The following is a 15517-nucleotide window of genomic DNA, read 5'->3' as shown; positions in this document are numbered from 1 at the left end:
AGAGTGTATTTAAAATAATGAAAAGGCCCTACATTTCATGTGCCGTATTATTTTTCCAAGAACCTGAGTGGGTTTATTGAAAGGAATCCGTATATTCAAGGCTATGCAAATAACACACTCTACGTTTTCAGAAGAGCTACCTTGTTCGTCTGCCTCATTTATCGATAAACAAAACATATATTTGATACATCCCTATACTAACTTGTGACGTCGTTCTACTTACAAGCTCAAGTTTGTACGTCAAGTTAGAACCGTACTATTGGACCCTGTCTCTGTTCAATGCTCTATTGGATCTGCTGTGATGAATATGCTGCGCTATATAATTTTTTGGAACTACACTTGAACATGAAGTGGCTTTTAAACATAGTAAGTCGCTTGAATTTACAAATAATGCAACGTAATCATACGGATTGTCGAATCAATTGCTTTCTTTGGGTCCGGCTGGGCATTATCACAGCCTTTTTTTTTGTTGTTTTTGCAGGGAAAAACGCTAGAAATGCGAGATAAGCTACCAACTACAAAAATTTGCGTAAGTAAACTTGATTTACTGTTTGACACGTATAGAAATGAACAAAGGAACTTTCTAAATTAAGATCATTATTATCTCAAAGTTTGTGTTAATAATTATTTCTACTCGCTTTCAATAACAATATCATCGTCTAACACTACGTTGCCACGGAAAACACCGAAATAAATAATGAAGTCTAGAGATTATAGCATTTTATATAAGACCCAATCATATTGTTTTTCAGATTCTAGTTATAAATAATGTCATCAGGCCTCCCGTTTAAGGAAATATATTAATAAGAAGAATTCCGTTTATTTTCCGCCTGTATAATCGTTTTTATCAACGTTTATGGCAGCCGCCTTTTGTCTTATGAATTCAGCTCTTGAGTTCTCTAAACCTCTAACAAATATCTGACTTTTCCTTCATAGAGTTAGTAAATATTGTTCGACACTGTAACTGACAAAACAGCTGCTTCTAATATAGAACTTGGGATATGTTTATTGACACAAGTTATGTATCGTTGGCGGGGTTCGAAGTAGCGCTCATGGCCGATTTTTCCCAAAGTATATGTGTCTATGCAGTAAGCGTCGAACACTCAGGCGATCCGTTATGTCGTATATGCTGATATTAGATGGTCGATCTATATACTCCTGGCAGGTTTAGATATCTTTTTTTTACAAACTTAGGTGTCTTTTCATTGTTTGACAAACTACTGAAGAAGAACAATTGCAAACAGTGCATAGTTGAATTACTTTCAGGCTTTACCGATATCTTGTGGTGACGATTTAAAGACGAGAGCCGACTGTAGACCGTAGCCTGTGGAAGGCAATTTTTAGCAACTGCATATAAAAATAAAAGAAACCGAAATCGCATTGTCTTGCTTATAGTAGCCCCTGCAACAAAAACTGGACATCAGTTCCAACCAAAGGTAACCTATTGGAAGTAAATTTTTTTACGTATACCTACACTTTGAGTTCAGATGATTCACGAATAATCGTGCTATTTAGCGAGGATTTATATTTAGCGAAACATGTATGGCCCGTTATGGGCGGTCTTGATGGACCGATTGAGAAAAAAACAGCCGTAGCTCAAAAATTCGAAATTGTCAAAAATCCAACTACGTAAACCAAATTTAACATAGAAAAGCTCATTCTGTTTTCGCAGATTCAGCGTTGCCTATTTCTACGATACGGAAATGTCCTTCTGCTCCTTAGGTAAAAGTATACCCTTACTTTTTCAATTAACAGAAAGAGGCGTTTCAGGCCATGCTTCCCTTGAATTGCATATTAGAGGATACGAACACAAGTGTTGTGCTTGTGTCCTACACCTAATCAGATGATATAGGAGGGTGGTTTTTAATGTAACAAACACAGGCTCACGTACGTTACAGTGACATCGGGGCGTCGCTTCATTTACTTAGGTGGGCCTAACGTCTGATGCACCTATTCTTGCCTTAAATGTACAATTTTTAAATCAACGAACTGGCAAAAATATAATTTGTTCATTTTCCTAGCTTGAAACTGATCTTCTAATTTTTTTATGCATGGAAAGGATATCGCTATCATTTACTAGACTATCGGTATGAAGTCTGTCAATCTACACAGACGTTATAGGAAATTTAATGTATGCATTGTTGCCGAGGTGAGCGCTAGAATGGGTACTATCAGGAATTACAATGCTGCATCTGTTAAAACAGGGACGATTTTCCTTACCGGCAATATATCGCGATCTTTACTATCGCTACATAACACTGTTATGTTCACGTATATATTTTACTTGCTTAACATCGTGTATGATGTACGCAGGTATATCGGTCTCTGACGCACATATTTTGTAAATTGTTGTCAATAATTTTCAAGCTATACGTATAATAAGTGAATTAAAAATGCAGATTAGTATTTGCGGAAACAACACTTGGTAATTAGAAGCTAAGCGTATTCAAATGACTACAAAACTCTGCTACTTAACTTCTACCTATCCCACCAGCCCCAGCGGCCTAGACAAGAAAAAACATGCTCGCGACTAAAAATTGATTCTTATATTAAGTAAACATGACCGCCAGAAAGACACTTCTAGCGCACAAATAACAAAATTATTAACATATCTGTTTTTATCTAGATGCTGTAATATAAAATCATGCGCCCTAAATATTCATATATATATATATATATATATATATATATATATAATATCTAAGGGCAACGAGAATCGTTTACGTTCTCAGCTTCGTCGAAGTGTTACCGACCAGCAAACGATAGTCATCCAGAGCTTTTTATAGCGAGCCTATACGATCGTTTCATATTTCGGAACAGTTACTACTGTTTCATGATGTTTGCCCTGTTTACTCGAAGCGACAGTTTTTCCTCGCTTCAGAATAGGATCATGCCCCCTGATGCATGGGGTGACTGAAGCTCGACTTCTTCTGCTATCGCCGAGCTAAAGAATGGTACCTTCGATGGCAATGTGACTTGGTTCACAGTCAAACGCTCTACCTCAAATCTTACCATTGTGGCCGGGCCAAGCACAACATTTATCCTCGATTTGATTAGTCTTTTTGCTATTTGGATGCGTCAATCTGATCCACTTTTACCGCCATTAATAGTTTTAACGTACTAATATTGACTCGTGCTTGTTTAGCAGTAGCTTTGGAAATTCTTACGATTACTGGTGCGCACCCTAATAAATATATATATGTATATACTGCACGTCTCAGCTCATAAGCAACCTGCTTATGTCGTACTAGATCCTTGGCCTTCCTCCATATATGCTATTCCTATCTACTCAAGCCTATACAGATGGGGTTAACTTTCCCAGTTGGCCGTCATCTGATCGCATGTGGTCAATTGTGATACAGTGTTTCTTATTTTTTTAGCTGGTCATGTGGCCGCCAATCAGATTATTAGGTACGACACATGCCTTCGTTGCTTGCTACCGCGCTTACGTTAGCCGGCCAACGCATCGAAAAAGACCGTCTAAGCATTAGACGTTCAAGACGACATACAGCCGAACGATCGATCCACTAAGAATCCACTATCGAAAGAAACGAAGCAGCTTTAGGCTGCGGCATGTCTCCCATTTGGGGCTGATTTATAGCCTAAGCTCGTTGTATAGCAATAACGGACCCAGATTATAGACAGAACATTGTTATAGAGATGACCTGAAATGATATTTGCATTGAAATCATGTCTCCATGCAATCAGACAACGTATGAGGGTGAATAATCCTCTAAAATAACTTACTAACTAAAATATCTTACTTTAGCGTTAACTAAAATAAAATAAAATAGTTAAAATGAATTTTCATTATATATATATATATGTGCCATAATAACGTCGGCTCCGTGTGGCAGCATAAGACCTTCTAGCCCGAATGATATTCAACTATACAGTAATGATATCATTGAATACGATTATCCTGGTTACGCTGAGAAAGCCAATGGATCTGTATGAATTTGACACGTACCCTTAATCAATGCTGAACACACGTACCCAGCAAGCCACATAATGATATGCTGACTTATACAAAAAAAGGCAGTGAATAATTTTGATAGTACTGTGATGCACTTTGGTCACTATCTCTAATGTTGACTTTCGGTAGACGTTTGAATTAATAGGACAGACAAGTATTCTTAAGCAACGTTTGGATAATACACGATCCCATATCCAAACATGTGCATGTTCGTGCACAGCACGAAAATCGGTCTTTCAGCGAGAACAATAATGCGAGATATGGGAACGCAACCCGAAAAACCTAACAAAACGTCAACTTAGTCAGTCGTGAGTGACTGCGCAAATCCGATTCATCAAAAGGGATCAACGTCTTCTGCCGATGGTTTACTGATCCAAAAATATTATGTATTTAACCTTGCGTAGCAATAGCGCGTTTGAATACGACGAGGGAAACAGAAAGCCTGTGTTTGCACATATAAATGAAAAAGTTCAATGCAGTATTGGTATAGTCATAAAATAAATTTAAAAACCTTACCCGGGAATAAGCGAGTATTTATATGTAATATGAAAGCCTTCAGGTTCTGTTAAACAGACAATACATTGAGCACAGGCATGGTAGCAGATAGATGAATCTGTCAATGCCAATTCGATACCTCTGCAAAACGACTATACAATTATATTATTGCACTATATGGAAAAACACATTGTGTATATGTACATTCGCAGACAACCATCATTAGGACATCACGTGACACTGAAGTCTTTCGAAAGCGCTCATACTGTCCACAGTCGTAGGCTCTTCACTTGTCTCAGAGGGTTGAACTTCAAATGACTGGATTCACTGAACCAGATAACTTTCGTATCAATAGGATCAGCCAATCGTTGCGGATCGGTAACGATAAGGTAGCGTTTTACGTTATTCCGGCAATAAGCGCTCTAAAAAAGTTGTTAACGTTTGTCTCCCCTCGAGAACGCGATCTTTTCCGTTCACACATGTACTACACATAAACTCAACGCCACAACGAAATCTAGCCCAGTTTCCCCCATATGTTGCCCCGACAGATCTTCCCAGATCTGAACCATAAGATATTACCAGAGAAATCATACAGAAAGGGGCTTAGGACATAACTGGGAAAACTTCAATTCCTACCAAAATCTGCGAAGCGCAGGCGCGCATTGCAAAGCCTTGACCTCGATGTGACATACTATCTGACACGTTACTTTCTACATAAGTGAATGTATGATAGCTACTTGTATACAAGCGCGCTTGCGGCGCTCTTGCCGCAGTATTAGGCCAGCTCTAACTCGAACGAAACGATTTCAAGGTTAGCCCAAGTAACCGGTTTAAGTTTCTGGCACGTGCCATAGCAAATGAATTTACTGTTGCTTAGTGCAGTATCACTAAAGCCTACTAGAACGACTGTTATTATTTCCATATATTTGAAGCTAAAATGTGAGGCAAACGTCTGATGCGCTAAACATTCAGTCCCCACGCGTCAAAACAGGCTCATATTTCTCAATTGCGGTACACGAAAAATGCATCGGATTCACGTCTTCTGCCGGCCTCGGGTTCAGGTTTTAAAATCCCACCGCTTATTTAGAAAATTTTAGCCATTCCTTATGTGCTATTGTAATTACAAGCGGAAAAAAGCACTACAGAAAGAAGTCGACGGCAACAAATCACGATCGCTGTAAAAGTTAGCAATAAAAATGAACAAAGAAACACATAGCTGCTATTAATGCAGTCTCCATTATGCCGGCGGTGTTGGGTCGGACGTAGTCGTCACTTCCATTAGGTCTTCTTCCACTATCAAGTGGACCACGTAAGTGCCGTGAACTTTATTTGCTATTAGGTATTCAGTCAAAGTTGTTTACAAACGTGCTGTATATCTAGCTAGTACGTCTATGTGGACGGATCGAGTGAGATTCATCTGCATGCATCGCCATTTCAATTAAATCTTTGTCAACGTTAGATTGTATCAAGTTATCCAGATAGCGACATCCACGCAGGTGTTGCACTGTCCTGCGTAAAAAGCATCTGCTTTTATGTCCGATCAGGTCGATCCCACATGCTAGCTGCGAATCACCGTAGCGTCACAAATATCACTAAGGAATTGTTATGTGTTCACACCCACCTTCTGTTAAACAACAAGCCTCGTATCGCTTAGCACAAAAGTAACGTTGACAAGTAAGAACCATGGCAAAGTTAGCCATGCCGCATGACTGTCGACAATGGCCATAGCTCTGGCCGATTGTTCGTCTACCTAATTTCTTGTCCTGAGAGTAGGCCTAATTAATTAGCATAACCCGCTTTCACTTAATAAATAATCATCTAGTGCAACCTCAACTTGGTATCGGGTAACGCTTATTCACAGTGCTTAAAAGTAGCCTTTCAAACAAATAACCCTAGAAGGTTTATGACTATAATACGGAATGTGCGATAATCGCCCACACATGGGTACCGTGCGTACACAAATACTATAGAAATTTTAACAATGAACCAGTGGCAATGGCGGAGTAACGGCAGAAAGAAAGCTTTTGTATTTACCTTCGACATATCTTCTCAAATATGGTTTATCTCTTTATTCGAGTGCGGGCAACACATTTAGCACAGAGTCAACTTCCAACTAACTTAACTACCTGACGCTAAATCGCCACAGCTTGTTTCGATTATCGCAAACAAAAATACTATGCGAAGCGATCTAACTTCCTTACTACATGGTAAGCACTATATATATATATATATATATATATGTTAGGAATGTGGGATCACGTTTGCCTTGCATTATTCATGTGGAGACTAACCTAGATTTTGAACACCTATTCCACCTTCGGCCAGAAACAGAAGGTAGTCCATAGCGTGTGGCAGTCCAAGCGGGATGAGCCTACGTGGCAGTTATATACAATAACCAGCGACAAGACGACCAGTGCGAATCGACATAGGCTCGACTAGAACAACGGTTGTTCAACACCGTCTCAATTAAAGCGGTATGCCTGTTGGATTCTGTATCACGTACAAAGCTAGTCAAAGCGAGAGGGCGCTGCGCGTTTTCGCGAATGCGACGCTGCTTGAAAGGCCCTCTGCAGCGGCTAGTTGTTACTAGTCGAGGGTACCTTACGCAAAATTGCACCGTGTCCAGCACACAATCTAAATAGTACACTTAGGCACCCGCTCACATGTCCACTGATGATGCGTTGTTTGCTGCCCTGCACATGAGATCCAATCGTCAGATTTGAGTCATCGATAGAGAACAAACAGTTGAAGCAAATGCTAGAAAAGTACGGTTGTTCCTTCCGCTAGCTGCTAGCAGCATAGTTGGTCCTTGAGCAGTTACCGATTGTCTGTTAAATGTTCATGAAACCGTCACAAGGATGCTTCCATTTAGATAGATTTGAATACTGTACCCGAACGCATTCGGAGCATTTAACTATGATTAATTATGACGCTTCTTGTAGTGGCTCTCGCGTGAGCAGAATTTGTTCGCTAAAAACGCTCGAGCTGCTTTTTCGATTAAGTTTAACTTGGAGTTGATCGACATCTGATGGTGTCAATATGTTTTGATTTTTACATGCATACTATTCGTCAGTAAGACTGACAGACTGTATGAGGTAGGTAAATAAATGACGAACTATCTGAAACATTTTGCCGTCTGACAAATGACCACTAACGCCCTAGTACGTTCGACTAAATGGTTGGGATCAGTCCTATTTAGTTTCTATCGAGAAACAGTGGCGAGGGAAGCAATACGTGTGCGTGCTTTGCACGAACCGCCGATTCTGCCCAATGCCGCTGCTGTCACCACGTTTAGTTTTATTTTTTACCATTGGCTACACTTTCCATATGGACACGTACTCGTTTAATTGCAATAACTGGTTATACAGGTGTTCGAGTAAGGGCGCTTGTGATGTCTCTATGGGCGGTTCTTTCTCACGTCTTATTCTTGCCACAAGAGCTAGTTCTCTAGAAAAATGTCGTTGTTCGCCATCGCTACTGCGATCTCAACTTAAAACTCATACTGTCCCCTTTTAGTTATGGTCGTACGTTATTCGTAGTGCTTACGTAGCCGTTTATCCGTGCAAAAGTTATGGCCGGCTAGCAAACCATAACAGGCAGAAAAATTGGTCGCGTCGGTGATTCGCAGATTTTCCCTGCGACAATCTTGCCACTCTCGCCGTTATTCTTATTGCTGTTTTTATTTCGCCCCTCTTTTAGCGTCCGGGACGGAAAGCGAAACACACTACAGCAGCTGTATCGACGCTGGAGACCCAAAATTTACGAAGGTCACGTTTTACCGAAAGTCGTCGCATTGACGGACGAAGTCACTAAGGGCCATTTCGTTACGGCGCATGGTTAGTCAGGGAACGCGCAGTTCCTCCCCGTTCAGCATCACAAGCAGACAAAGCAGACATGGAAAGCGCGGAGAGGAGGGGCCGCGCGATCCTGGATCTAAAACAAAAGACTGGCCGTATTTGTTTCATGCACGATGGAACGGTCGTCTGGTCCTCCGTAAAAAATCGAAAAAAAGCAGAAGGTGAATTGTATCGTAATACGTTTAAATGTGATTCTCACAACATGATTATTATAAAATAATTAAATTACCAGACAATGATACAATACATTAACGACTTCATACACTAGCCGTGCAATTTCAACTTTTGTGCAATTCTAGAACAGGTCCGCGAGTATGTAAATTTACATGTAAGTATAGGTTTGTATAGACAGAGTCATGTTCATTCATCGATCTGTGACAAGGTGAAGGAATCAGCTTAAAAAAGCGAAACGACAAGGTAACGTGATTGATGTTCTTACAAGGCTTTTTTTATTGAGCTTTTCTTTAGAGCGCTATTGCATTGGATGATACCTTTTTCGAAATAATGAACGCTAATAAAAACTGTTGTACATTCAATCATCATTCGGGATGTCTTCCAAGGCTAACATTGCCCTCTAGGCAAGAGTATTTTAGGTTCGTGTATTGTTCAGATAAATAACGGCGTCATTATTCATTACGTCAATTTATAATATTAAGCAAAAAAGGGGTCCTACATACAACACTGTGGTGGACGTCCAGAATTCACAATCTCGTCGCCATTTCAGTTTCATGACAGACTTCACCTCAGGCTCAGTTAATCAGTGATGCGATGTAGCGAACACTTAAATCATTTACGTAACGCCAAAACCACAACCGTTCAAATATCTAATTAGCGAATAGTATGGACCATGTCCCTTATTCTTAGCATTTCGAAAAGATGCGTCCATTTTGTCAGAAGCTAGATGAGGTACGAAAAACGCGGGCAAGAGTACATCGTCTGCTTTGAAAGTGTCCCATGTTTTTATCCAATGTTTTTAACACACTTTGCTACTGTTGTATTATCTAATAGTTTCATGTTAATCGGGAAGCTCTGAATCGCCTTGTTTTGAAATACTTTAGCCAAAATATTAATTATCATGTATAGTAGCTTTTTAATGGTTTTGTGTTCTTATTTATGATTTAATACTCAAGAGCAATCCTTTGCCGAATTTCGCTTGAACCAGATTCAATAATGACGGACGTATCTGTTCGAGTTCGACTATCTGGCTGGAAATAAGGTTCGGACCTTAACGTTTCATTCATTTTAGGTCTATTCTTCCCACGGCCTTAACTCGATGGAGTGATAGACACAACAATACTTAGAACGCCAAGGAGGAGTCGTGTTTCTATACTATAAACAATCTCGAATTGAACAATATTGTTTTAACCAGGTTAGCAACTAGTATAATGCGTCCAAGGGATTATATTATCAGGGAGGTACGCTTATTGCATATTCTTGCCAATTCTGACAACTCCAATTAGATTACAGACTTTTTTTTTGATTCCAGTAGTTCTTCTTCAATTTATAATCAATTCAGTTAGTTTAATCAGTTAAATATGCTAGTTTTCATTCTGATCCTGGCTTGTAGTCCCAGTTTTGCGTTCTAGTTAGAGCTAGCTTTGCGATTGTGAGGAACAAGGATCAGTACCACAGCAGTATATCGCATCAGTAACAGTGCCTAAACTTTTCAACAATCAGGTCATCGATCTTTACTCTACCATGTGAGAATTTATGCTGCGAATAACGTATGTCTCATCGTCTTGACGTGTACAACACGTGTTTACAACGCCTATCAAAATTATATCTAGTATATCAGTTGTGCTACACTTTTCTTACTCACATGTTAGCGATCGACTATATAAACCGGGTACATAGCAAAGATATTATACAGCAAAACCAAAAGTTGTAATAAATTTCTAGCAAATATGTCCAACATTCTTGGATTTTTAGAAAAACTACATCTGTTACCGCTCCGCAATACATATCTGAATTGAACAACCCACGGCGAAACAGATGACGTCCTGCAATTACAGTCTTTCAAAATCTGAGTGAAGGAACTGACGCGTAAGTAAGTTACGTCACACCGAAACTCGAAGGACTTTAGTTCTATAGTATTCTAACAGCGACGAACAGCATAAGCATAGCTTCCCATTGGGGCATTTGACGGCAGTGCAGATGCAAAAACTTATAAGCAGAAAGCTTCAGGGAAAAAAAGTGCAAATCAACCTATAGAAACATTCGCACGCAACTTATAATGTGGTCCAAAGCTTTTATATTCCATTACGCTTAAGCCGTTGGGTGCAGTGCGTCAGCTTTAAAGAAATAGCGATTACGACTAGTAATTTTTTCTACGGACAAGATTGAAAATAGATAGTGTTTTGAGTGGAAAAAGAAGCCTTCTAACTGGTGCATAGACTGGCCTTTCTACTGTTACCTTAACGGGTGGCACATTCAAGTTCGTGTCTTCCACATGGCACCCCTCGATATTCGCACTAAAAAAACTGAACTGGCCGATAGGCAGCGTTGCTATATTCTCAAGCACCAAAAACGCTTTTGCAGACCACATAGGCTCGTCCGATATTTCTGAACCTGTTTTTTTTTTATTTTTTTTTTTACTTTTTTCATTTACAGACAGAACCTGCTTTTTAGTGAGTTATTATTGATACCTGATACTCAGTCCAACCTGCACTTGTCAATACAGTCAGCTAATTGCAGCATCTCGACGATCTTTTTTTTTTGTAGAAGAAATTTCACTTCTGCTAACGCGTGGTTCCAACGAAGAATTGAACGCCTGCGAATATTTTCAACGAATTCGAGCCGTTCATAATTTTTTTTTAGCTGAGTGAAGGAATTACTATTAAAAAAAAAAAAGCTGTTAAACCGTTAAGAAGCAAGCAAATATTTGGCTGCTAAACATAGAAAATCATGTGAGAGCACCGACTGTTATTTAAAATGTTAATAATAATATTAGTGTTTGTGTTTTCGATGCGAATACCCTACATGTATATAAATATATCTAATTTTAGAAAATATATAGCGTATATTAGATAACAGCTTTAATGTGGCAGGCAGATACAATGGTTTGTCACACAAACCGATTACGTATATCGTAGCCGAACAGTTGTGCCCCACTTCTGTATTATATTAACTCTAATAAAGCATTGCCTAACGTACGTCTAATTAAAGTTCAGCCGCTTTATTTAAATCATTAAGGTTAACTGAGATTACTTTAAGAAAAAAAATGAGAGAGATTCGTTTTTTGAAGATTACTATTAAAGAAATGTCTGAACTCAAGTGATGAATGACTCTCGCGGAATGCAAACATTTTCACAATATTCTAAATTGCAGACCTAACACATTTGATTGCTCACATGAGGTTTTCTTAGCGACCTTGTTATCAACGTAAAAACGTTTTATCCATGGGAATCTCAAGTAACTAATTCGCACTACGGGTAAGTGGTGTGGGCTTCTGAAAATAGTGTGACAGAAAATTCGCTAGTGCAAACTCCGTAGGAGAATATTGAAATACGAGTTACCGCACAAAAAACTACGTACACAAAAACCTCAAGTACGTCCGCGAAGATGCGACAATAGCAATTGTTTTAACAAACCGAAATAGCAGCTGAAATATAAATTGACAGTGAACACACGGAATTGCACGTCAGAAGGGTAATGTTATTGAGAAAACCAATCCAAAATGAGGACCATCACACCCTCCCGACTTAGGATAATATTTGCTGCCACGTACAGATATATAGCAAACTGAATCTGAAGTAGGACAGTGAAATGAAAAAAAAAAGAGGTAATCTTAAGAGAAATACAACATACATTCAGAATTAGCCACAGGGATGTGACGTTATTTCTATATTGACATTGATGATGGAACTCGTCAGGGACCTAGACCAAATGCTAAATGCGTTCCTTCATGCCACTAAAACGAACATAACAGAACCCACAGGCCAAATTTTCGGAGACACTATGTACTCTACGCAAAAAACCTCACCTGTATCTGAATAATCGACTTGTAATATTGGGAAAGGGTCCTAATCGTATACTAGGGAAAATAATAGGGCTCTTACGGGAAATTATAAGCTTACAAAAAAAGTCTAGTACTGGAACCTTTTCGAGAATTGGAAATTCAACATATTAAGCTTATTTTTGGCAAATTACTTGACGCTGGTCGCATCCCCCTACTAGAACTTCAAAACCCCATTTCAACACCAGATTCCATCGGTGTAATACGTAACGGTTTTAGGTTAGGTGTTGGGTCCAGATCAAGCTTGATAGATCTAAGGGAGAACACGGGTGGAGAGGGAATTAGATCTTAATCGTAAGAATTGCCAATATTTTAATTCAGTTTTACGGAGCAGTTGCTTTGTTGAAGCTTTTATATAGTGCTACAGCATGGACACCCCGCATAAATAGCATATTAGCATTCTTCAAATACTTTTCCCAAAGGACTCTGCTGGTGGTGCACGCTTGAGAGAAGCGAAGAGTATGCGGCGATATGCATTGCGTCGCTCTGTCAGCGGCGCTGTGTGCGCGCACTTGAGCAGATTCGGAGCATAAACCCTCGCACAAGCGACAAAACAGAAAGAAACGTTAATTTAAAATTTTAATTTTACTTTCATTTTTTATTTTTATTATTACTTTATTACTATTATTTTGCAAAATCGAAGTTCTATTCAGCTCCAGGCAATAACTCAAACAAAACCCAACGAGGGTTACCATAAACCTCCAGATGGATGAACTAAAAATTATTCTTGCTTATCTCGTCAGCACTTATTTAAGTACTGAAGATGGGCAAGTTCTGGCCGTATTACAGATACTACGACCCTACAGTTAAAAATTTAATTTCTGACATAAAAAGGGCGTATCTAACTTGGACGTCGGAGAGAGGCTATCTCTCAAAACTGAGACGAAAATCTGGCCAAGGCACTCAGGCAGGAACATGCTCAAGCGCTGCGGACGTGTAATGGATTACCGATAATCAAAATTGACTGGAACGCCGTAGCGGTGCCCGGCCTACCAAACGGAAACACAGTAACAACCGTGACAACAATGACAGAAAACTGCTCGAAAAAAAAGAGACTCCAAAAGGCTGCGAAGAAATGGGTGCTAATAAGATCAAAGTAAAAATCAATGAATTGCGAGAAGCATTTTTCACGAAGCAGAGGCGGCAAAGTAAAATTAGGTTCTTTAACAGACTAGCCATAACAGCAATCACCCAGGGCCATACTTACGTTCATGGAAATTCCAGAGAGTAAATAAAGAGCTTGTGCATAGCCATCAAGCAGCAAGAGTCGAGAACAAATACAGACAGTCGTAACAACATCGGTGAAAGAGGGGTCTCGCAAACTGGAGCAAAAGTGTGGAATTGACAAAGCAAACAGAATCTACGGCTATAACAAAGAAAGTTAGCTACTGACAACTTCATCGACCAAAGTGATCTTTTAGTTACGGATGGATGTTATTAGTTACGTGAAAAGGTGGATCATCTTGCTGAAACCATATGTTTGGCAAACTTATTTCGATTATTTGAGATGCAAATAGGCCTGAGACCATTTCCTGGTAGTAAACAGAGTCTACAGGTTCGTCGAAAAAAAGACCAAATCGTAGTTTTCTCGAGATGTGAACTCCTTTTTAAATCTACGACAATACACGGGCAGTGGAGAAAACTAAGGAAAAAGTGGCTAATATTAGGTAAGACGGATCCAATGGAAATAATCAAGGTAGTTCACTTTACTGATGTTGTATTTTGGTCAAGTTTTAAATGTATACGGTCTGTAATAACGTATCATGTAAGTACATTCAATTGTTTTTTGTCGGTGGTATTCTGAAGTGCTTCGGACCAGATGGTCGTCCCTATATCCAAATGACTTTTGTACAGCCCTTGGTTCGGCTATGTTAACATATCAGGGAAACAGGTAGCAAACACATATAAGCTATGGTGGTACGAAAACGCGCCATTACTCCACCACACAATCCGCTATTTTGGCATTGGCGACAACAACTGATTAAGCCGACTGCGAAGCTTGGTCAGCTGTCACTTTATGACATTTATTTTATCACTTCTCAAGCCATGTTACTGCCTGAAGCATCTCAGTAAATATGTATAAGTATTCTAACTATTTAATTCGAAACCTCACGTACACAGCGACGAGTTGTAATATTTAAATGATAGCTTAACGCCATTTTTGGCGTTTTTCTTTACATGCTTCGTTTAGGTGATACCACATCGCACGCCCATCCTCAGCACATTCGTTATAAAAAGCGTGTATACTTCTGTATAAGATAGAATAACAAATAGTTTCTTTTGCAGTTCAAGGATAAGACGGCAAAACCTATAAAGAGAATTCAAGCTCAGTACACGTCCAACTACGATAAAGACTATCCTAAAAACACCTGACGATTTCTTAGTAAAGCGCGCCCATTCATTGGGCCCTGACGATGTTTTGCGATGAACGTCACCTCGACATACTCAGGCCCTACAACAACCGTAGATGTGACAATTCTATAAAACAAAGTTATATCTAATATAGAAGATGAATTCTTGTCTTACGAGCCTCTGAGGACCGCTCGTACTTACCATACACGTCAGCTCGACGCTCTTGCTTCGACGTCAAGGGGTTTTTGTCGTTGACAAACACGTAACTTGGTTATACCTTTGAATACTGGCAGCTATGTGAATAATCACAATAAAATACACCTGCTTATATTAAACAAGATAGAATTATAGATGAGCAAGAAGTGAAGTTTGTTTGACAAAGAACAATCCGAATAGCTACACAAGTAGTAATACATAATTTGTTTTTGAGAAGCCGATCCCAATTTGTCTCAGATCGGCTACAACTGATTCCATACACGATGCTTGTTCGGGAACTCTGGCAGAATTTATAAATTTTTTACATTATTCACGTCTCTGCTGCATGTTCGAATAGGTAATCCAACGGTACTCCTAGACGTCCGCACTATGAATGCTGAATGTTTCGGATGTTTCTTCGAAGATATAAGCTTTTCTTCATAGATTTAACTCGGTCGTGAATACACGGTGATGGGTAATGAGGGAAGAAAGAAAATCAATGTATTAAATTTAGATCACTTCTCAATGTCGTTAGCAAAGCCGATACTTTTTTAAAGCGCTTCCGAGGTTCGGGTTCATAAGGTTCTTTGTGCATGGCATTTACTAAAAAAACGGAATTCGCCTATT

The 15517-nt window shown here is 39.3% G+C and overlaps 1 protein-coding gene and 1 long non-coding RNA gene across 16 annotated transcripts in view; one reads left to right on the top strand and one right to left on the bottom strand.

Moving 5' to 3' along the window:
* LOC147757619 (uncharacterized) overlaps positions 1 to 11492 on the top strand; it is a 19321-nt gene extending 7829 nt beyond the window's left edge. Inside the window, exons 2-5 of one of the 7 annotated variants that reach the window (XR_015322550.1) lie at positions 482 to 529; positions 8171 to 8489; positions 8628 to 10371; positions 10939 to 11492. This is a non-coding gene — a long non-coding RNA (uncharacterized LOC147757619). Of the gene's footprint in view, positions 1 to 481; positions 530 to 5030; positions 5781 to 8170; positions 10376 to 10938 lie in introns of those variants that run through there. The other 6 variants (XR_015322548.1, XR_015322549.1, XR_015322546.1 and 3 more) reach the window with 6 other exon arrangements.
* The window catches only part of LOC111243691 (1-phosphatidylinositol 4,5-bisphosphate phosphodiesterase zeta-1-like), a 49098-nt gene that overhangs the window by 30324 nt on the left and 3257 nt on the right, over positions 1 to 15517 (bottom strand). For 3 of the 9 annotated variants that reach the window (XM_086982118.1, XM_022789629.2, XM_022789632.2), the window contains exon 1: positions 6763 to 8177. The exons of the other annotated variants lie outside the window; for them this stretch is intronic. Coding sequence is in view for 2 of the 3 variants with exons in the window: in XM_022789629.2 (XP_022645364.1) it covers positions 6763 to 6814 (52 nt within the window). In the remaining variant the exon portion in view is untranslated. Of the gene's footprint in view, positions 1 to 6762; positions 8178 to 15517 lie in introns of those variants that run through there. 9 annotated transcript variants of the gene reach the window in all.

This window comes from Varroa destructor, unplaced genomic scaffold, assembly GCF_002443255.2.
Source record: "Varroa destructor unplaced genomic scaffold, Vdes_3.0 BEIS01000002.1, whole genome shotgun sequence".
NCBI classification, from domain to species: domain Eukaryota; kingdom Metazoa; phylum Arthropoda; class Arachnida; order Mesostigmata; family Varroidae; genus Varroa; species Varroa destructor.
The sequence above is the reverse complement of the archived record's forward strand: the minus strand, read 5'-3'. Positions and strand labels throughout refer to the sequence as shown.